This window comes from Neomonachus schauinslandi, chromosome 10 (genome assembly GCF_002201575.2).
Source record: "Neomonachus schauinslandi chromosome 10, ASM220157v2, whole genome shotgun sequence".
NCBI lineage: Eukaryota > Metazoa > Chordata > Mammalia > Carnivora > Phocidae > Neomonachus > Neomonachus schauinslandi.
This window is the reverse complement of record NC_058412.1, coordinates 92,764,310-92,786,569: the sequence shown is the minus strand read 5'-3', so window position 1 is coordinate 92,786,569 and position 22,260 is coordinate 92,764,310. Positions and strand designations below refer to the sequence as shown.

Genomic DNA, 22,260 nt, shown 5'->3' with positions numbered 1-22,260 from the left:
TACATGGTAGGTGGCATGGCACTGAGTTAAGAAAATGGGTTCTACAATGAGACCAGAGGTTAAGTCTCTATCTACCATTTGATAGATGTGCAATCTTGGACAAGTCACTTACAATAACAAAGACCCCAGTCTTCCACTGATAAAAACTGGGAAGGCAGAATCCACTTCAGAAGGAAAGGATGACACAGGATGGCCATGTACAACACTTATACTGTGGTCAAGATGGCAATGTAAATTCATCTTATGGGGTCCCACACCATCATCCCCCACTGCCACTTGAAACACATGGCAATGATAGATTAAATATATTTTTAAAAGAAGAGTAAAATTAACAAGTGAACCTCAGTAAAAAAGAAAAAAAAAATGTGACAAACATCCCCATGAAGCAGCAACCAAAGTGATGCATAGATTTGCAGCCAGAGGCAAAGGTGTCTGGAGGTCAACCTCAATGAGTACAAGTGCTCCTGCTGGAGATAAAGGCAGACAGAAAGGCCTGCTTGCTGCCTGAAACCGCAACTTCAGCAGGGTTGGCAGCTTGATTGCACACCACTTGCTTCATCAGAGCACTGTTAAGGTCTCCAGTCGTTCATTCCATCTAAACACTACTGCCTCCTTTTGCAAAGGATCCCTTCCAAATCGCCCCACTTACAGAGACAGGCAGCAGGTCTCCCTATACACTCTCCTTCCAACCCTTCCTCACTCTCTCATCTCTCTGCTTTCTTCCAATCCACTTTTTATTTATAGGCTATCTTTACACGATATCCCTTCTGTGATTTAACATGTCTTAATAATTTTACCTCTTATAAAGGAAGCCTTCCCCAATTATTTACACCTTGATAAGTATTTACCTCTGAATCCTCATAAGCCACCTCTTATATGGCACTAACTTATAGAAAATAGCAATGAAGTTACTTAATTTTCAAAATGAACCATACAAATTACAACCTACCTTCTAAAGCCAGAGACAGAAAGAGAACATAAGCATAAACAAAAGTAATGCTGGTTCATTATTCATTCATATTTACTATGCAAAATGAAAGTTTTATGAAGCTTTGAATAATATATATTTGTTCTATTATATAGGCATCCTCTGTAGATGGTAATGTATCTGTAATAACACCCTCCCTAATCTAGAATTTCTGGACACGAGGAGAGGGTATTAAAATCTCCGCTGTGGGAGGTATAGGACTACAGTCTCTGTCTCTGACAGGCTTTCCTGCTACAGGACAAGACCTGCAATTAGTGACAGCAAAGATAATTCTCAAAACATTTCTGGGCTTTAGAGGACATTGGGAAACTAACAAAGGACTTAAAAAATGGTAGGAAAGGAAGTAAGAAGAAGGAAGTGGCCAAAACCTGATCTGTAAGCAACAAGCTCAAGAGAAACAATTCAGGGTGTCAGAGAACTAACACCAATTTCACTGCAGGCTCTCTAGATCTAGATGTCTGTGCCCTCCAGACCCCAGCTCTCACCACATGGTACGTTTGAGGAACTGAACCTGAGATTCCCTTAATAAACCAGAACCTTCAAATGCAGCCAAAGTGGTTCCAACCAAAAACACTCCCAGCCTCCTGGCAAAGAAAGACAAACCCTCCAGAAAAACACAGGAATTGAAACAGATTAAATCTATGTTCAATTAAATCTGGTCTCAAAATCCCACCACAAATCATGCAAGAAAAGAAGCCATTGTGAGAGACAGCAGATTTAGGCAAACTGAAGACTTTACCTAGATACTGGAATGATCAGATACAGAATATGAAATATTACATGTTAAATGTTTAAGAACACAAAAGAGGTCTAAAAATGAAAAAGGATCAAGAGCCTATTAAAAGCAACAGGCCAAATATGAACATTGAATTTAAGGAAGTTAAAACATGAAATAAAAATTATTGAGATGTAAAACACAACAGAATGGTTGAGCAGCAGATGAGCCCCAAATGAAGGAGTTCACACACTGCACAGAAGAACTGAAGACATTCCCCAGAATGCAACACAAGGATGCAGGGGAAGAGGACGAAAGCCAGCTTGAGAGACATGGAGAACAGATCAAGGTTTAAGTAAGAATCCTGGGAAGTACACCAGAAGGACAGAAAGGAGTCAACATTTGAGAAGATAGCAGCTGAGCTTTTTACAGAAATGACAGAGGATTTAAATCCAGAAATACAGGAAATGCATAGATACCAAGCAAGACAAGAAATCTTCAACTAGACATTTTGTGGTGAAGCTACAGAACACCAAAGACTAAGAAAAAGATTTTAAAAGAAGCCAGAGAGAAAAGGCATTTAAAGGAACAATTAGAGGGGGAATGGAGTTTAAAGCTGCTGCAGCGGTAAGGAGAAGCTAGTAAAACGGTACCCGTAAAGGGTGACACAAGTATTTTACTGCGACTACTGCTAATACAATGTCTAATATACATAACAACTGAAGACAAGGAAGATTAATCCAGAACAGAGAAAACTGAAAGAATTATGACCCTCAAAAGAAGAGTTACGCCAAAAAATTTTAAAACTCTGGTGATCAAAAATTCTTAGAATTCCTAAAATTCTTAGAAAAATATATAATTTACCAAATCTGAATCAAGAAAAAAAGAAAACCTGAATAATCCTAAAATAATCCTAAAATGATTAAAGAAATTGAATGAGTTATTAAAATCTTCCAATTAAAAACAAAAAATAAAGGACCCGTTTCAGAAGGTTTTTACAGGAAAAGACTAAAAAACATTCTAGGAACAGATCATTCCAATCTTATGCAAACTGTTTTATAAAATAGAAAAAGAAATACTTGACACCAGGTTCTACAACCTTGATATCAGGATCATTCAGAAACAATGTGAGGAAGGGAAATTTAGGCCAACCTCAGATGTGAACATAGATCCAAAAATGCAAAGTATTAGCCTCCAAAATTCAGAACTACAATTCACCACATTTATATTCATGAAGAATCATCACATGGTTATCTCAGTTAATAAAGAAAAAAAATATATTTGGAAACTTCAAAACCTATCTATGACTTTTTATAAATCTTACCAAACTAGAAATAGAAGCAAACTTAATCTGATAAAGTGTATCTACTGAAAATTTACAAAAAACTTCATTAATAAAACATCAGGAGGCCGGGGAAGCCCTGAATGATGAAACATTAACAGAACTCTTTAAATCAAGCAGGATGACCATCTTTGTTGTGTCTGTTTATCCATGTACTGGAGGGCTGGGCCAGCACTGTAAGACAAGAAAACAGACTAACTGGCAAGCTTGTCATTATTAACAGACAATCTGACTGTCCACCAAGAAAACAAAAAAAAATCTGTAGACAAAATTTGGAATTAAATAAATCATACATATTCACTTAATCCAGCAGTGGGGATGGAATGAATGAACTTGAGCTAAATTCACATAGATAAATCTCAGAAATACCGTTGAATGTAAACAGCAAGCCACAGATGATTATGTACCATCTGAGACCATTTTTATTATACTCAAAACCAAACAAAACTGCATTGTTTAGGGATATGAATATTTGTGGTAAAAACCATTTTTAAAAAAGGGTAATAGCATAATGCAGAGGAGTGACTGCCTTCAGAGGAGAAAAAGAACAGGATCAAGGAGAAGCACCCAGGTAACTTCTAGTTCTTAAAATGAGGGAGGGGAGTGGGTGTCAAGAGAATGGACTTTAGCACTATGCTTCAAAACTTGCATATATATTATAGGTTCTTTAGTAAATGTATCAACTGCTACATAAATAAGATAATTTAAATTAATGGGATAGTTCAAGCAAATAATGGTTAGTAGATACATATTTAAGTGACAGGCTTAATTAAAGCTCCTGTTAAAGACAGCTCCTCTGTAGAATTTCATTCAAGGAGGGTTACCACAGGAAACACAATAACCACCATAAAATATACAGTAAATCAATGTCTCTTACTCTGGGGAAGGAGTACAGTCCTCAAAGGAGAGAAAGGGGAACCACAGTCACTGAGTGCCAGCCATGAGCCAGGTACTGGGCAGGAGGTCTTCAGATCTGTTTTATTCCACAAACCCAAAAAGTCCATGGAGAGCCTTCTCCCCTGGCCTCTCCCTCCAGCCAGCTCCGCAACAAATATACATTAGGCCTTCCCTTTACAGTCATAAAGTTGATCTCACACCAACCTAAGCACATGTCTCTTCAAACCATGAATAATTTCTAGATAACCAACAATTAACTTTCAGAACCCACAATTTAGTTCTAGTGTAACTCTCAAGGTATCAGTAATCTGGCCACTTGTCTAATACCTGCGGACAAGAAGACTTTAAGCTTAATAGATCAAGAACCACACCCAAATATATTGATCCAACTTTGAAAAGAATATGTGATCACACATGGACACACAGACACATACAAAGATTGCAATCTCACTAGTAGTCAGGAAAATACATATTGAAAACAGTGGGTTTTCAACATGTCAGTTTGCATTATATATATGCAAATATATATATATAATATATATTTTATATATATTAAAAAAATCATCTCCAGGGTTGGTTAGGGAAACCTACATACAACTTTCATATAAGTTTCCATATAAGTTTATATGACCTTTTCGAAAACAATTTGGCAATATCAGTATTTTAAATGTGGATACATTTCCAACTAACAACTTCACATCTAGGTAACCATACAGGAAAAATTCTCCCACGTGTTTGCAAAAAAAAATTAAAAATCACAAGAATATGCTTTGCAGCATTGTCTGTAAAAGTAGAGGGAAGGAAATACATGTCCATCATTTTTTATGTCTTCAAGCAAAATTAAAGAGCCAACAAGAATCTTAAAAGCTAAATGAATTTAACAAACACTTACTTCAAAAAGAAAGAGGATGGAGTCCAGCTCCTCCCTTTGTGACTTATTCCCTGGAATATACAAAAAAACATTAGTTATCATGACAATGTGTAAATTTTAGGATATTAAAAATTATGTTATCTTGAAAACATTTAAGCTTCAACATACACTCATTTATTCAAAAACTACCAGGAGGTAGCATGGAATCCGTGTCAGGAATGTAGACAGATACCCAAACCACACCGCCTGAGTCCACCTCTAGCAGAGCCACTCCTCGCTAGCTGTTTAAACACAGCCTCCACGTTTTCCGAGTCAACCCGTAGACAGCAATTTATTCATTTCTCAATTCGTTACTTATGGGCTCAAATTATGAAGGAATGCACAGCAGAAGCAAAGAAAGCATTCTACCTTTTTTGATGTGAAGAGGCACAGAGCAGTCATAACTATGAAAAGCCATGCATGTCTTCAGGCCATGTGCACTTGTCCTTTTGACAGTGACAATAATAGAAACTACAAAACCTATAGCAGCCGGTTACATTTATTGTCCAGTCTCTGTGCCAAGGGCCCTGGGCTAAGTGCTTGCCATTCAGCATCTAACTTAGGAAGAAGCAAACCTTTTCTGTAAAGGGCCAGACAGTGTATATTTTAGGCTTTACAGGCCCCTCTTGTAATCATTCAACTCTGCCATGATGGCGCAAAAGCAGCCATGGGTAACACATAAATGCACTGGGTATGGCTGTGTTCAACAACTTATTTGCATAAACAAGCAGTCAGCTGCAAGTTGTGGACCCCTGATCTAACGAAATCCCCACAGCTCTATGAAGATAAGATGGCATTCGTTCATTGAACATATACTAAAGAATGTCTGTGTCAGAGATTCTTCCAGGCCGTGAGGATACAGGAGTGATACAAAACACAACAATCCTTGCCCTGAGAAAGTTTATATTCTGGCTGGAGGATGTATTCAATAAATGAGAAAACCAAGAGGGAAGGCTAATGGGGAATGCCAAAATGGGTGGTATTCAGTTCTGACCAGGGAAGTCAGGGAACACCTTGCTGATAAGATGACATCTGAGCAAAGATCTGAAAAAGGTAAGGAAGGAAGACACATGGACACTTGGGGGTAAGGAAATAAGCCATATGGACATCTGGGAGAAATTTGTTCTGGGCAGAGGGACTGGACAAATTCCTTATGGCTGAGAAAGCCTGGCATGGTCAGGAAACAGCGAGAAGGCCCCCCTTGTGTCTGCAGCGAAGGGGGAGAACTGCCGCAGGTGAGGTTAGAAAGCGGGTAGGGTAAAGGCAGGCAGGTAAGGTGGTCTGAGGCCATTGTAATGACTTCCAGAACTGGGAAGCTATTTGAGGGTATGGAGTGCTGAGTCATGATGTGATATATTTTTAAAGCATCACTCCAGCTGCTCTTCTGAAGAGACTGGCAGGGGCGGGGTGTGGGGGGGGATCACAAGTGTGGAAAGGGGTAGACCATTTCTGAGGGCCTAATAATCCAGGTGAGGATAATGGGAGCACCAGCATTACCAGCAAAGGCAATGAGAAGAGGCCAATGATTCTGGATGTATTTTGAAGGCAGAGCCAATAAACTTGGGTTTTGGCCTAAATAACGGAAGGCTGAAGTTATCACAAGATGATTTCATTATTCATAGCAAACATTTTCCTTCATTCTGTTGTTTTGGTACACTTTCTTCCTGGTACTCTAATCAAAACACAGATTGTATTAAAAGCAAGAAACTTGAAAATCTCAACCCTATTTTATTGGTTCTTCATTATGATTCTTTGTAATAGACTGCAAGAATGCAGAATTTTTCCTCTCCTATCAAGAGATGTCTATTTCTCTATTTGCATTGGAGAGGCATGTAACTTGCTCTGGCCAATGTTACATTAACAAATGTGAGGGAAGCACAAGCTTGAAAAGCCTTATGCACTCGCTGAGCTTGGAACCCTAAGGCCAGCATGGAAAGGAGCTCAAGATAACCTGCAAGCATGGAGTGCCCTGGTCAACAGCTTGCCAACCACAAGACATGTAAATGAGGCCATCAACCACCAGCTGATGGGAGAGGCATGAGCCAGCCTAAACCAGAATAACTGCCCAATAAACCCAGAAAACTGTAAGCTAAATGACTGGTTGTTTTATTAAGGGACTTAGTTTTGGGACGGTTTATAATGCAATTTGTTATACAGCACAAACTAACTGATACACTCTTGAACAACTACATTTTCTTCTAAAAGGACAGAGAGAGCAAAAGGGAGGAAGGAAGAGGGACAGAGGAGCCTTTAAAATGGGGTGTTCTGGTTGCAGGGCTTTTTTTAAGACAAGGGATTCTAATATCTTTCTTTGCTATTCTGATTACCCATAATATCACACTTTTTTCCTCCACATACCTGTGAAAAAAGTTAAGTGGAACAAAACTAGGGAACAAGATAAAAATCAGATTGTTTCATATTTGAAATATCTACCAATTTGGGGAAAAAATTAAGCTCAAGATGTATGTCAATTTATAACTCACAGGGGAAAAACTGAGCAATTAATTGAAACACAAAAAACAAAACCCCTTGTTGGCATCCTTGGGCACACGGTCGTATTTGACTTGATGACCGTCTAGAAGCTGGAGCATTCTGTAAGACTCTGAGCCATCGGTCTATGTCCGAGGCCACCACAGTGCCTGTGCCACGTTCCTTCCCCTCCATGCCTGATGTCTGCCTCAGGTTCTGCAGAAGCAGTCAGGGCATCCATACACTCTTCTCTGCATCCTCTTCTGTATACCTGACTCCATCTCAACCCATGTTCCCCACCACCTTGCACCATCAGTCATCTCCCTTTAGTCAGCCTGCAAACAGGTAAATGCAGCCTGTAAAACCCTCCCCTGACCAAGGTACGCCTTGAGCTATGATCCTCTGTCTTCACCATCAAACTTTCTAAAAGGGTATTCTTGTGTGTAGCCTCCACGGTCTCACCCCCAGCCACTCCATCTCTCTGTCTGGCTTAGGATCCCACTACTCACCTAGACTTTTCTTTCAGTACTCAGTGACAACCTCCTCGAGGCACTACCACTTCCTAATCCAGCTGCTCCACAACTTTTTGCATCATCAAACATTGCTGACATTTCATTCCTTGAAATTCTCTCTTCTCTGGGCTTCTGTGACAAAATGCTTTCCTGCCATCGAAGCCTCTTCTCAGCTCCATACACTACTCCTTTATCTTTACTCTTTATCTGCCCAATAAAAGAAGGAATTACCCCAAATCCTTAACTGTCACTCTCTCTACAAAGAACACGTCCCTTGGCAACAGCATGATTACACCTCTCTTCTCCCAAGCTCCCATCCCTACATTTTTACTGCCCAGCCAGAACCTACACCTGGGTGTCCCATGGGCACCTCAACTCAGACTGCCCAAAGCTGCACTCATCCTCCTACCTCCTGAACCTGGCTTCCCTCCAGAGTTCCCACTACTGTTGTGGCAGTTTATGAACCAGACTCAACATTCTGAAAGCATATATGCACCCCTATGCCTACTGCAGCATTACTTACAATAGCCAAGATATGGAAGCAGCCCATGTCCATCAGTAGATGAAGTGGTACATACATATAATGGTATATTACTCAGCCATAAAAAAGAATGAGATCTTGATATTTACGACAGCATGGATGTACCTAGAGGGTATTATGCTAAGCGAAATAAGTCAGAGAAAGACAAATACCGTACGATTTCACTCATATGTGGAGTCTAAAAAAAACCAAAACAAGTGAATAAGCAAGCAAACAAAAAGCGGAATCAAGCCTATAAATACAGAGAACTGATGGTTGTAATAAGGAAGGGGGTAGAGGGATGTATAAAATGAGTGATGGGGAGTGGCTTCCAGTTATGGAATGAAAAAAAAGTCACGGGGATGAAAGGCCCAGCATACTGAATACAATCAGTGGTACTATAATAGCACTGTACGGTGACAGATGGCAGCTACATTTGTGGTGAGCATAACATATCAACTTGTCAAATCACTACGCTGTACATCTGAAACTAATGTGATATTGTGTGTCGGCTATACTCAAGTAAAAAAAATACTTTTTTAATAAATAAAACTGAGGTAGAAATAAGTGTGCTAACATGTAAGGATTTCCAAAACGGACTACATGAAAACAAATAAGAAGGTGATGATGGCAGCTAATATTTACTGAGCACATACTATGTGCCATACTCTGTCCTGAAATCCCAGGATACATGTTAACCTGTTTGATGCTGACAGGAGGAAACTGAGTCAGAGAGAGGTGAAGTAACTTGCCCAAGGAGAAACAGCTGGAAGGATAGGGCCAGGACCCAAACCCAGTCTGGCTCCCCAGGCTACAATATCCTGTCACCTAAATACAGAGCAGATTGTGCAGTGTGACATTATTGGCTTGATTTTTCAAAGAATATTTTATATAAGTATATAAGGGTATAACCGTAAGCAAATATAAACATCATACATTAATAACACATATAGAAAGAAATGCATGAAACTTTTAATAGTGGTTGCATACAGAGCAGGACTGGGGGTCTGGGCAAAAACATACGGTTCAATTTCCATTTCAAACCCTTTATTTTTTTTAAAGATTTTATTTATTTATTAGAGAGAGAGAGAGAGCACAAGCAGGTGGAGTGGTAGGCAGAGGTTCAGGGAGCAGGCTCCCCGCTGAGCAGAGAGCCCGACATGGGGCTCAATCCCAGGATCCCGGGATCATGACCCAAGCCAAAGGCAGACACTTAACCGACTGGGCCATCCAGATGCCCCATTTCAAACCCTTTAGTGGAGTCTGAATTTTTTATAGTGTGCACATATTACTTTTATGTCTTTCTTTTTAAGTATATTATTCCTGCGGAACTCATGACTTCTGTGGGTTTCTCCTTCCATTTTCCCTGTAGCCATTTGTTGTTCAATTAACAGCTGTATGAGAGAAGGTTCCAGGGAAACAAAGATGCTAACCATTGCGATCTCCCAGCTTTGCTAAGAGTCTGGCAAGAAAGGAAGCTTAAAAGCATATAACTTGGGGAGACGAACCATGAGAGACGATGGACTCTGAAAAACAAACTGAGGGTTCTAGAGGGGAGGGGGGTGGGAGGATGGGTTAGCCTGGTGATGGGTATTAAAGAGGGCACGTTCTGCATGGAGCACTGCGTGTTATGCACAAACAATGAATCATGGAACACTACATCTAAAACTAATGTAATGTATGGTGATTAACATAACAATAAAAATTTTTAAAAAGCATATAACTTGTGACTCATGACACATACAACCTCTAAAACTTTCTGAACGTTAAAAAAAAAAAACTTTGTATATAAAAAATCTTTTTGTAGAAATGCTTACCTTTCAATTTCAAACTATTTTCCAGTGTTATAAAATTTTCATAGAAGATGAAATATATCTGAGAATAGTTGGTCTCAAAAAACTGCTTAAGATCACTTGCATCCACATTATCTGAAAAGAAAAAGTTACCATTATGACAATAATCTTATCAACTATCAGATCAAATATCAGAATTCACAAACAACCTTTTCAGAAATGAAGGAAAGTAAAAACTAGTTTTATCCCCCTATGAGACAAAACAGAACAACAACAATAGTATCCCCACCCATTTGTTCTCCACAAAGAGATCTTAGTTGGCCTGGGGCCCCTCCCCCACAGGCAGACCCCTGCAGGAGATAGATTCAAGGGTATCAGAACCATGGGGCACAGCTCTCAAAGACCAGCTAGAAGGCCAGAGGTTAGTACAAGTCTGGGGAGGAACAAGATGCCTTCCTATTGGGGGTGGGGAATAGAAGTTCACTGAGGAGAGGGATGGGGTTTGTACATCTGAAAAACAATTTTGCTCCTGGAGTCCTACATGGCCCAGTCTCTCCTCCTTCCCAGCTGACCTAACACCAGCTCAAGAGTACTAGCAGGCACTCCCCAGCATACCCACCCACTTCCACCTGGGCCACTGATCAAAGCCTTCCCTCCAGCTCCCAGGTGAGCTGTTCCACTCCTGTTTGGACACAGGGAGGCCCGCCATGTGTTCCTAGAGTTGCCCTGAGCAGTGTTTCTCCCCGTTGCACCAGGTCTGCTCAACCAGGGACTGCAGGTTGTGCAGGGAGCTTAGCCCAGTGGTAACTGCTGGGGCCCAGCAGCAACAGAGCCACTTCATCCAGGGGCCTGAGTATCCCTCACAACTCTGGTCAGAGTACTTATCCACTGTCAACATACCTTTGTACATTTTCCTTGGCTGTACATTTTCCTTGGCAAACAGATTGGTTGTGCCATTTACAACAGGGTCCTGACCAAGGTGTTAGCTCTTGGGAAGAATACACTAGTCATCTCAGGAAAATTAAGAACAGCTTCTTTAAATTTTGCAAGGATTACTCAAGAAACAAATATGCTGCTATTCCATCTATGATAAAGTGGATTCAACTGAATTTTGGGGTCCTAATACTGTAACTATATATGAACACATCCATTACTATATTTAAGTTCTATAAACTTAACACTAATGCTGGTGAATCTAAGGAGTTGTCTTCCTCTGAGAACCACATAGGGCTTTTCATACCAAAAAAAATCTGACCTGGTTCTTTGAAATAATTCACATAAGGTGTGTGTAAAGTCGTATCAGCTGCCAATTTCACATTCTATTTTCTGCCCCAAAATAATAGCACAGAGCAATGGAAGTTCCTAGTAACTAACAAATTTACCCGTGTGAAAGCAGGTAGCAATGAAACTAGTCTTATCATTCTTAGGAGCTACATAATCTTGCCAAGGAATCCTTGAGTGCCTTCCACAGAATATGCGCTTCCAAGAAAGGATTCTGTTCATTTTCACCCCAATACGAACTGCTGGCCCACCCACCGCTAACTGTTCCTTCTGACGCATACTTCACCTGCCAGCTCCTATTGGCATTCACTGATAGCTGAAACATCCCCAGCCTGCCCAGAGACTAGGTCAGTGCCTCTGCTATTGCCCCACCAGCTAGTTCTCTCTGGGTCATAAAACATATCTCACTTTACTTAATTCCTGGTGGAATCCCTCCTACTGGAATTCTTGACTTAATTCTGAAGGAATGATAGGTCTTCTCTGTTGGAGATACTACCAACCCTACAGAACCCTCAGTCCATCCCATATGTCATTACGTCCTCTGCATCTAGCACAGTATTTATCTAGTTCAATATTTTCTTGAAGAGTTGAAAAAAAAGAAATGGCCTGTAACATATATGTATGTTAACATGTATAACATAAAATGATAGGATAAAGGCCACAACGTGTAAACCATTAATTAGATCATATGCCTATAGGAAAGAAATGGCCTCACCGACTTTCAATTCCTGGGTACTATCAAGAAAGAGATTTCACCCCTCTGCTGAGGACTCCAGATTTCACCCTGCAAGCTCTACTCTCAAAGCCTGCTGCCAGCTGGATTTCTCCACTTGAGGGACTACAAGGCTCCTCAAATCAAACGTGTCCAAAGGAAAGTATTGTTCTCCCCTCAAATTCTGTTCTTCCCTCAGGGCCCGCCACCCACCAGCTGCTAGTCATCACAGGTTCTTCTCAATCCTTCACAGCCCATCTCCGGGGTGTCAGTTCTACCTCCAACATGCTCCAACACTGGGTACTTCAAGCCCTCCTCAGCCTTGCCTGGAATATGTCACCATGAATCCTCACCCAGGCTGCAACATGCCCTCTGCCTGGGCTCCTGCTTCCACTCCTCCCCTCTACAGGCCATCCTCCACCATGCAGTCAGCAGAAAGACTGAGCACTGTAAATTAAACCAGGTCATTCCTTCACTCAAAACCTCCCAGTGGCCTCCAGTAGTACTTATAGTCCAAACTCCTGACCACGGCCTACAAGGCCCTGTGTAGTTTCCTCCATTCAATGCCAACCTCATTTCACAGCACTCTGTCCTTCACACCCTACACTCCAGCCATCGTGGTTTCTTTCTATTCCCTGAACTTCTCAAACGCGTTCTCCATTTGGGGCATCTCTCGTATGCTGTCCCTACCCCCAGATCCCCACATAGCTCATTCCTTCTCATCCTTCAGAACTGGGATCATACATTACCTCTTCAAAGAAACCTAAAAGTGCCCCTGTATGTCACTCTTCACATGCCATCCGCTCACCCTACCTTCTTCCTTCACAGGCTCTACAATGGCTGGGTGCCTGACTGCTCACCAGTGAACAGGCCTGGGATACATAATGCCATAAGCAAGCAAGCAATTTCCCTGGCACTGAGGATGTGGGTGCACTGACACAGCAAGATGACCCAGTGAGGTTACTGGGTGATCGATGACTCCCTCATCTTCCCTGGGTTCCCCTTGGTCCATCAGAGATACTCAAATAGAGCAACCTGAACAAAGAGGGTTCTAGTCAAGGTTGAGGAGCACTCATACGGACTGAGGTGCACTCATGAAACCAAAAGTCCAGAAAATAGCCACATTCCTCCTCAGCCATTCCGTATCTTTCTTGTGGATGAGGTATGAATGGGACAGAACTTTAAATACCCACCATCAAGACTGTTCGATACCTTTCAGGTAACCTGATACACAGGGAAACTAAGAGCATGACATCTGTAACACATTCAGTTTTATTCATAAATATGAAGACTGCTCACTGGTCTAGGAGTCCTCTTCACATGATTCCCTCCCATAGCACTTAAGATTCATTGAAATTCTCTCATTTATACATTTCCTTCTTCACTGACTGACACTCCACTAGAATGGAAGCGGTATAAGGGCAGGAATCTCATCCGATTTGTTCACGGCTCTATTCCTAGCCCCAGGAACAGAGTTTGGTACCCAAAAGGTACTCAAGGCATATTTGTTAAATGAATAAACAAAAAATAAATATTAAATATTTTATATATCTCTAATTCAATAACTGGAAGAACTGATTTGTCTGATTGTTTAAAAGCAAGACTCATCGGATGAATATTTAAAAGTAAGCCTAGACCTTGAAGAAGGAGACCACAGATATTGGAATTTAGCATCCTGCAAAAGGGAACACAAGAAAGTAAGAATGGGTTGATTTTTTTTTAATATATTTTTTAAAGATTTTATTTATTTATTTGAGAGAGAGAATGAGATAGAGAGATCATGAGGGTCAGAGGGAGAAGCAGACTCCCTGCTGAGCAGGGAGCCCAATGCGGGACTCAATACCGGGACTCCAGGATCATGACCTGAGCCGAAGGCAGTCGCTCAACCAACTGAGCCACCCAGGCGCCCCAAGAACTGGCTGATTTTTAACAAGGCTAACTTCAAGAAGCATAGAGATGAGGAAGAAGGCTTTGTTCAGAAAAAAAAACAATGAACAACAAACAAACAAAAACAACGATGATCAGAAACATCCTTTAGACAGATATTCTTTATCAATTCACTTGAACATTACTGAGCCAGTACCCATGCCAACTTGCCTTGAGCCAAGTGCTAGGAAATTCAAAGAGAGTAAGACACAGGGCCTTTGAGGGTACAGAGGTAAGCAAGTAATGCAAAAGGTACCATGACCAAAGCTTATGCAGGGCATCAAAGCAGGGAGTAGACAAAGCCACTCGGGGAGGTTGGGAATATTAATTAATGTTATACATTTATGCTTTAAAAGACACTTTCAGGAATTTCTTTTATTTGACCCTCACCCATAACCCTGTGAGGTAGATGGGGCAGGTGTGATCAAAATAAAGAAACCACAGGTTTTAGATCTTACATGACCTGCCCAAGGTAACACAGTCAGTCAGAGATGTGGGCAGAAATCCCATCTGGTCCCCAACTCAAATCTGAACCACACAAAGGCCTGAGAGAGAAGGGGGACTAAATCAAAACCAGAAATCATGTCAGGAATATATAAAAATAATCATGTAATTGGAATGTAAAGGAGAGCCAGATGAAAAAGAGCAGGAAGATAAGTGGACAGGTGAGAAATGAGGGGAGTGAGTGGCACTGAAAATGGGAACTGACAATTTCCCCATGAAGGAGCTCACAGCATTCCGCTCCCACAGCACTCGTGGTGAGCAGTGAGGAAGAGGGAGGGGGGACAAGTACTGAACAACAGAGCCCCGGCCGCAAACTGCCTTTGAGGTGGTGATTTTCAGTATTTGGCACAGACACTAGCACACTGCCTTACTATCATCACAAAGCCCAGAGAAAGAAGTACATTCAAACCAACCACAGAGAAACAACCAGCAGACAGCTTTCCAGAGCTAGGGGTCATTCCTGAATTTTTTTTAAAAATCTTTAATTTCTCATTCTCCTTTACCACCAACCAAGAGCCAATAAACTGTTTCTATTATTTTCACATTTTATCTCAAAAATAATCTATAAACCACACCAAAAGCTACCATCTCTCCCACTCCTTTGTCCAGCTAAAACCTCTTGTTATTTCTCCCTATCTAGCTGAAAGGCAATAGCAAAGGTTGAGGGCAAAAACGTCCGAAGCAGGGGTGCCTGAGTGGCTCAGTCGTTAAGCATCTGTCTTCGGGTCAGGTCATGATCCCAGGGTCCTGGGATTGAGCCCTACCATCGGGCTCTCTGCTCAGCGGGAAGCCTGCTTCTCTCTCTCACACTCCCCCTGCTTGTGTTCCTTCTCTTGCTGTGTCTCTCTCTGTCAAATAAATGAATAAAATCTTAAAAAAAAAAAGTTAGGTGAGGAAAAAAAATCTTTAAAAAAAAAGCTCCGAAGCAGACTTTACTAGAAGCAGCTTCTAGTAAAGTCTAGAAGCTACAGGGCCTTGGACAAGTTTTTAAGCACTCTCCTCAATTTCAATCTCAGAAATGGGGCCAACAATCGTTCCTACATCATAGGACTGCCGTGGGGATAAAATGAGCATGTCAGAGTGCAGTCGGCATTATATAAATGTTAGTTGTTTTGTAATTACCTAGCTCCTGACAAAGGCCATCTCACTAGATGGGAATCCAGCTTCACCTACCTGTGAAGCCGTAAAACTCAATGACTCATGAAACTCATACACTTAATGAGACTGGTCTTATTAAATGGAACTTGATCCCAATACAGCAATAAGCACTACCAACAAACAAATCTATGAAAGCAATGGGATTATCCCTCCATTTCCTTCCACATATAATCTTTTTCAATACCATTTCTACTCCTTTTTTTTTTTTTTAAGATTTTATGTATTTATTTGACAGAGAGAGAGATAGCGAGAGCAGGAACACAAGCAGGGGGAGTGGGAGAGGGAGAAGCAGGCTTCCTGCCGAGCAGGGAGCCCGATATGGGACTCGATCTCAGGACCCTGGGATCATGACCTGAGCCGAAGGCAGACGCTTAACGACTGAGCCACCCAGGCACCCTCTACTCCTTTTTAATTGAGAGGATCATAATAGAGTCCCACGAAAACCTGCTTCAGCAGACCCCAGGAAGCACCAAAGGAAGGGGAAAGATCCTTATCCCATTCGGGAGCCCCACTGGAAACTCTCAAAAGGAACATGGAGCTCAGTTCAGTTCTTCCCTAGTAAGGAATGACCCTGCCAGTCCTTCCTAACAATCCATCCCTCCCGCTGCCCCCTCCCCACAGAGAACTAAGAACCTTCCTACACATCAATGTGTAGATGAAGATGGTATCATTTACTATTTTACTCAAATTCCTTAGACAATGGTACTGAAAGCACAATGCACAAGATTACAGTCTGTTATACAGAAAAAGGGGAAATAAACATTCAAGGTGAACTTGACAACTTAAATAAACATAATTTAGAAACAGAGAGGACAAGGAAAATAAACTAGTCAGACATAAGACAGAAAACACTGACAAGGATAAATGTCATTAGTAGTGCACTCTTACTTAAAAGCTAGTATGACTCTGGTGATTTCACCTTTTAACAACTGCCTTGGTCCTTGTCCTCTTTCCCTCTTGTGGTAGTTTGTAAAAAAATGCCACAAATTATTCTTTACCTGAAGCCACACCTCTGGATGATGAACACCCACAAATGATTTGGGGAAACCAGTCATTAGAAATATGACCCAGTGGTGGCTGGAGAACCTCAGGTAGTCTCTGGTCTAAGGGATATGAGGAAACTCATGGGAGCAAAGCTGGACCCAACCCCAGTGGAGCCAACCCCAAGCAACCTGCAGCCAGAGGCAGAACCACCCCAGCCTTGGAGATTGGTGAGGAAGAAAAATAGACCCTTGTTGCCACAAGGCCTATGTAAGCCATGAGGTTTGGGAGGGGCTGTTATTCAACATTATTGTGGAAATGTTGATGGGGAAGAAGAAACTCATCACCAAGCAGCTTCACTGGCCATGAAGGCCCGCAAGCCCATGAAGAGATGTCCCAAGGGTAACATTATAAGGAAAAGCAGAAAAAATGGATCTGAGTAACAGAGGCTGCCCATTGATACAAACTTTCTGTCAACAGTAATCCATGCTAACCAGGGTGCAGGCAAGACTCTTTTTCCTGACACTGGCCAGTAGATTTTAGAACCTCCTCTGTGTGCAGTATATTGTGCCAAGGGCAGATGAACGACCCAGAGCTTTGTACCTGGTAAGGAGGTAAAATCCACATAATGAAGCCCTTTCGAGACTCAGAAAGTAATCAGGTCATAAGACAGCAGGTATGCTGATTGTGCTTCAACGGTAAATCAACACTTTCATCATCATTATTATTAAAGAGAAACACACATCTGAAAAATGCATCTATTTACAGACCTAAAAATGTCCCTGGTACTGATCATATGCAAATGCAAAATCCTGATGTGGATGAAATACTAACTTACCTAGCAGATGAAAGGCTCAGCCCCAGTACATCAGGGCTTTGAAAGGAGATGTGGTCAAGGATGTGGTGTGAGAAGTCTGGTGGAAAAGGGTGAATCATGAGTTGGCCCTACTCATCCCCCAAAGTCATCTTGCAGGTAAGGACACCTGATGTGACACCACACCCACCAAAAACCCCACCATGCAAAGTTATTTCTAGAAGTTCTGCAAAGCTTTAAGAACTCAAAGATCAAAGTCCATTCTGCAAGCACACTTTTTCTGATGCCATGGAGACTTCAAATTTCAGAAAAACTCTCTCAAGTGCCATGTTTTCAATCCACATCCACTTTTAGGTATAAACATCATTGGACGTATTTGACATGGAATTACTCCTGGAGTCATCCAGAAGTTAAGCAATAATGTACTGAAGATAACCCTTACTCCACTCCACCCCAACATGAGGAGATCCTCTCCTTGCTCCTGCATGACACCCAGCCCCTATTCCTCACCTCCCCACCACAAGATGCCTGACACCAGACTCCATAACTAGACAACCGTTAGACTAGGCACACACCAGGGATATTCTCTCTGGCCTTCCCCCTGGTTTCCATCCATGTCCCTAGAAATTCAAGCTTCCCACATGACCCACATCTCTGACTGTCACTTCTATACAGCTCTGGGCATCACCTAATCTCACCCCAGCTTCCTAACTACAACCCTTCCACCCCCTATATCCAATAAAGCTTACCAAAACCCCTCTGCTGCACCACATCCCTTCTGGCTCCCCTGAGGGGACTGCTTCGCCGTGGACTATCAGGTAAGCCCTTCATTATCCTACACCACATGCCACCGGGCCTAAGACAAGGTCAACATCCTCCTTGCTCCCCACTGCAATATCCAGACCATGGCACACCAACACTTCCCTGCTATTCAAACAACCAGTCTACATGCCAACGAGCCCACCCACCCAAGCTGCACACAGTCTTTCACTCACCCCAGCACACTCTCAGAAGATTTCAGGGCCTGGCTCACTCTTTCTCTTGTAACCAGCACTGATTTCAGCATTTGCAAAGGTCATGCCTGACTTCCTCACCCCAACGAGGCTGTCCTCCACCCCCTCTCCCACCATGCATGTCCACAGCACAACCTAGACCCAGGCACTGCTTGTCACCTCCCCACATCTGGGGTCCCAGTTTCATTCCTCTCTCCTGTCGCCTGCCATTTGTCCTTGTCCCTGCTCACCCCTTCTAGAAAGCTAATTCCAGCAACCCTTCAACCCTACCAGGCCCTTGAAACCAAAGACCCCATCATCTATCTGGTCACTATCTATGCTCCTTAAGTCTTCACTTCTCTTTTCCTCAGTTTGGTTTCCATATTCACTCAAGAGCACCCCAGTCTCAGTTTTGACCCTGAATCAGTTGAATGTATTTGTGTGTGCACAGGCCAGATGCTAGACATAAAAAAGGATTTTTTAAATTGTTTTAAATATTGAATACATATGTGAAAGAATAAGTTTCATAAATATGTAACTTGTGATAGATGATAAAAAAAATAAACACTTTAAACCCACCCACCCAACCAAGCATCCAAGCCAATCAGGCTTTTGCCCCACCATTCAAACGAGCCCCATCCACACTGTTAATCCAATTTTCAGTCCTCTCCAGGGCTAAGAGCAGATACACATGTGCCTCTACGCCCAAGCACCACGAGTCTGGCCCAAGAGAAGGAAAAGGCCCCTAGAACCCCGGCATAATGATTCTGGAAGCATACTGGGGCCTAAACTATATATTCCTATTTGCAAAAAGTGAACCAAACTCATCTTTTAGCTTTGCTGATAGTTTTGTTTCCTGCATATATTATAGGAATGTTGTATATAACAGTTACAGTGCAAAATTTTAAATTCTTCCCTACTAAGATGGATTATTTTCATTTCTTTATACCTATAAGGTAAACTAGATGTAGAAAGTAAAATTCTTTCAAGTCAAGAAGATATCAACACTTTGTTATCCAGGACTGACAGTCCACACGTAAACGTAATTCTATATAAAGATGTACCCCAAGTGTTTGAATTTCTTCCAAATTTTTTCTTGTGACTGAGTTCCAGCTTTAAAGCATTATGGTCTGAGAATATGCAGGGAATAATCTCAATCTTTTGGTATCGGTTGAGACCTGATTTGTGACCCAGTATGTGGTCTATTCTGGAGAAAGTTCCATGTGCGCTTGAGAAGAATGAGTATTCTGCTGTTTTAGGGTGGAATGTTCTGTATGTATCTAAGACTTCAATGTGAGACAGGAATCCATCAAAATCCTAGAAGAGAACATAGGCAGTAACCTCTTTGACATCGGCCACAGCAACTTCTTCCTAGAAACATCTCCAAAGGCTAGTGAAACAAAAGCAAAAATGAATTTTTGGGACTTCATCAAGATAAAAAGCTTCTGCACAACAAAGGAAACAGTCAACAAAACAAAGAGACAACCCACAGAATGGGAGAAGATATTTGCAAATGACACTACAGATAAAGGGCTGGTATCCAGGATCTATAAAGAACTTTTCAAACTCAACACCCAAAAAAAAATAATCAAGTCAAAAAATGGGCAGAAGACATGAACAAACACTTCTCCAAAGAAGACATACAAATGGCTAACAGACACATGAAAAAATGTTCATCATCATTAGCCATCAGGGAAATTCAAATCAAAACCAAATTGAGATACCACGTTACACCAGTTAGAATGGCAAAAATTGACAAGGCAAGAAACAATGAATGTTGGAGAGGTTGTGGAGAAAGGCAAACCCTCTTATACTATTGGTGAGGAATGCAAGTTGGTACAGCCACTTTGGAAAACAGTGTGGAGGTTCCTCAAAAAATTAAAAATAGAGCTACCCTCTGACCCAGCAATTGCACTCCTGGGTATTTACCCCAAAGACACAGATATAGTGAAAAGAAGGGCCATATGCACCCCAATGTTCATAGCAGTAATGTCCGCAATACAATAGCCAAACAGTGGAAAGAGCCGAGATACCCTTCAAAAGGATCCTAAGACTTTCTTTTTAACCAATATGAAGTACCTATATAACAAAACATAAATACACACCAATGAAATACAATGTTTAAATCAAATGTGCTTCATATACATTTTAATATATCTATTCCTTTGGTAGAATCAAATTTCATCACACTTTTTTAAAATTTTTTTTTTTTTTAAGATTTTATTTATTTATTTGCGAGAGAGACAATGAGAGACAGAGAGCATGAGAGGGAGGAGGGTCAGAGGGAGAAGCAGACTCCCCGCCAAGCAGGGAGCCCGATGCGGGACTCGATCCCGGGACTCCAGGATCATGACCTGAGCCGAAGGCAGTCGCTTAACCAACTGAGCCACCCAGGTGCCCCTCATCACACTTTTTAAGTCAATGCAAAACTGCTTCTATTTGTCTTGATCTGAATTGGGGCTAGCCTATACTACACTCAAAACCACTCACGAGGGAGTCACTGATAGAAATAAAACAGATAATGCAGGAGCTAGCTGGTAACCTCTATCTGCACCCATCTCCAACAACTAAGGAAGCAGAAAAGTGGTGATGAGGACAGAGAGAGCCATCTTACTTATGCCAAATAATTATTAATAATTATAGCAACGACTTATAAAAGAGCTTTGAATATATTAACTTAATTAAACCTCTAGTAGCCATAGGAAGCAGGTACTGTCCTTATGGCCAGTGGAAGGTCAGAGAGGTTAGGTCACTGCCGGACTCAAACCCGGGCAGTCAGGCTCCCACACTCCTCCTCTAAATCCAATATTAATAGGAAGTGATAGAGGAGGTACCGGGAAGCATAACTGGAAACATGATTTTTTTTTTCAAGATTTTATTGATTCATTTGAGAGAGAGAAAGGATGAGCAGGGGAGGGGCAGAAGGAGAGGGAGAAGAGAAGCAGACTCCCTGCTGAGCGGGGAGCCTGACATGGGGCCTGATCCCAGGACCCCGAGATCATGACCTGACCTGAAGTCAGAGGCTTAACGAACTGAGCCACCCAGGCGCCCCGGAAACACGATTTTTTTTTTCTTTAAGCACATAGATCTGGTAGAAGTCACAGAACTAAAGAGTTACTAAATCTAAAGGTGGACCCAGAAGCTGGGTTTATTTAGGACACCAAAGTCAGCTTGCAAATGGAATGACCTTCCTCCTGGACAGGTTAAAAAGGTGGTCTTTCTATGAAGTTCCCTCAGCAAAAGCTGAAATGGCCTTCCCCAAGGGCCTCTCTTTACCTCTGGAGATCCATCACAATGTCCCTCAACCTGTCAGCAGCGACAAATATGGTCCACTGTATCCCTTACACAAGAAACCAAAGGCCTCTGGTCACCAGGCAGCCACTTTTCTTACTCCCAGGCCTCAATATGCTGGCAGCATGGGAAAGCCAGAAACCCACAACCTGAGGAATGGGTGGCAGATAATTTGTTATACGAGTCCAGGGGAACATGAGACGGCCACTTAAGTATTATGTAAGTCTTCACTTACTGATGTGGAAAAATGTCCAAGGAGTGTTAAGTCAAAAATCCAGGGTTAGACCATGCATAATGACTATTCATGTAAAACTGTGTTTACGTGTGTTGTACACCCAAGACAGACACAGAGAGAGAGGGACAGAGACAGAGACAGAGAAGAGAATGCACATAAGCAAGAGCAAGCATAGAAAACATGCTTACCAAAATTCGCACAATGGTCATTAGGGGATTGC

The 22,260-nt window shown here is 41.8% G+C and overlaps 1 protein-coding gene across 1 annotated transcript in view; it reads right to left on the bottom strand.

Annotated features, from left to right (window-relative positions):
• The window catches only part of RALGAPA2 (Ral GTPase activating protein catalytic subunit alpha 2), a 334,819-nt gene that overhangs the window by 297,776 nt on the left and 14,783 nt on the right, over positions 1 to 22,260 (bottom strand). Inside the window, exons 2-3 of the mRNA XM_044918716.1 lie at positions 10,171 to 10,281; positions 4,835 to 4,884 (exon numbers count right to left, since the gene is read on the bottom strand). Coding sequence (XP_044774651.1) covers positions 4,835 to 4,884; positions 10,171 to 10,281 — 161 coding nt within the window. The remainder of the gene's footprint in view (positions 1 to 4,834; positions 4,885 to 10,170; positions 10,282 to 22,260) is intronic.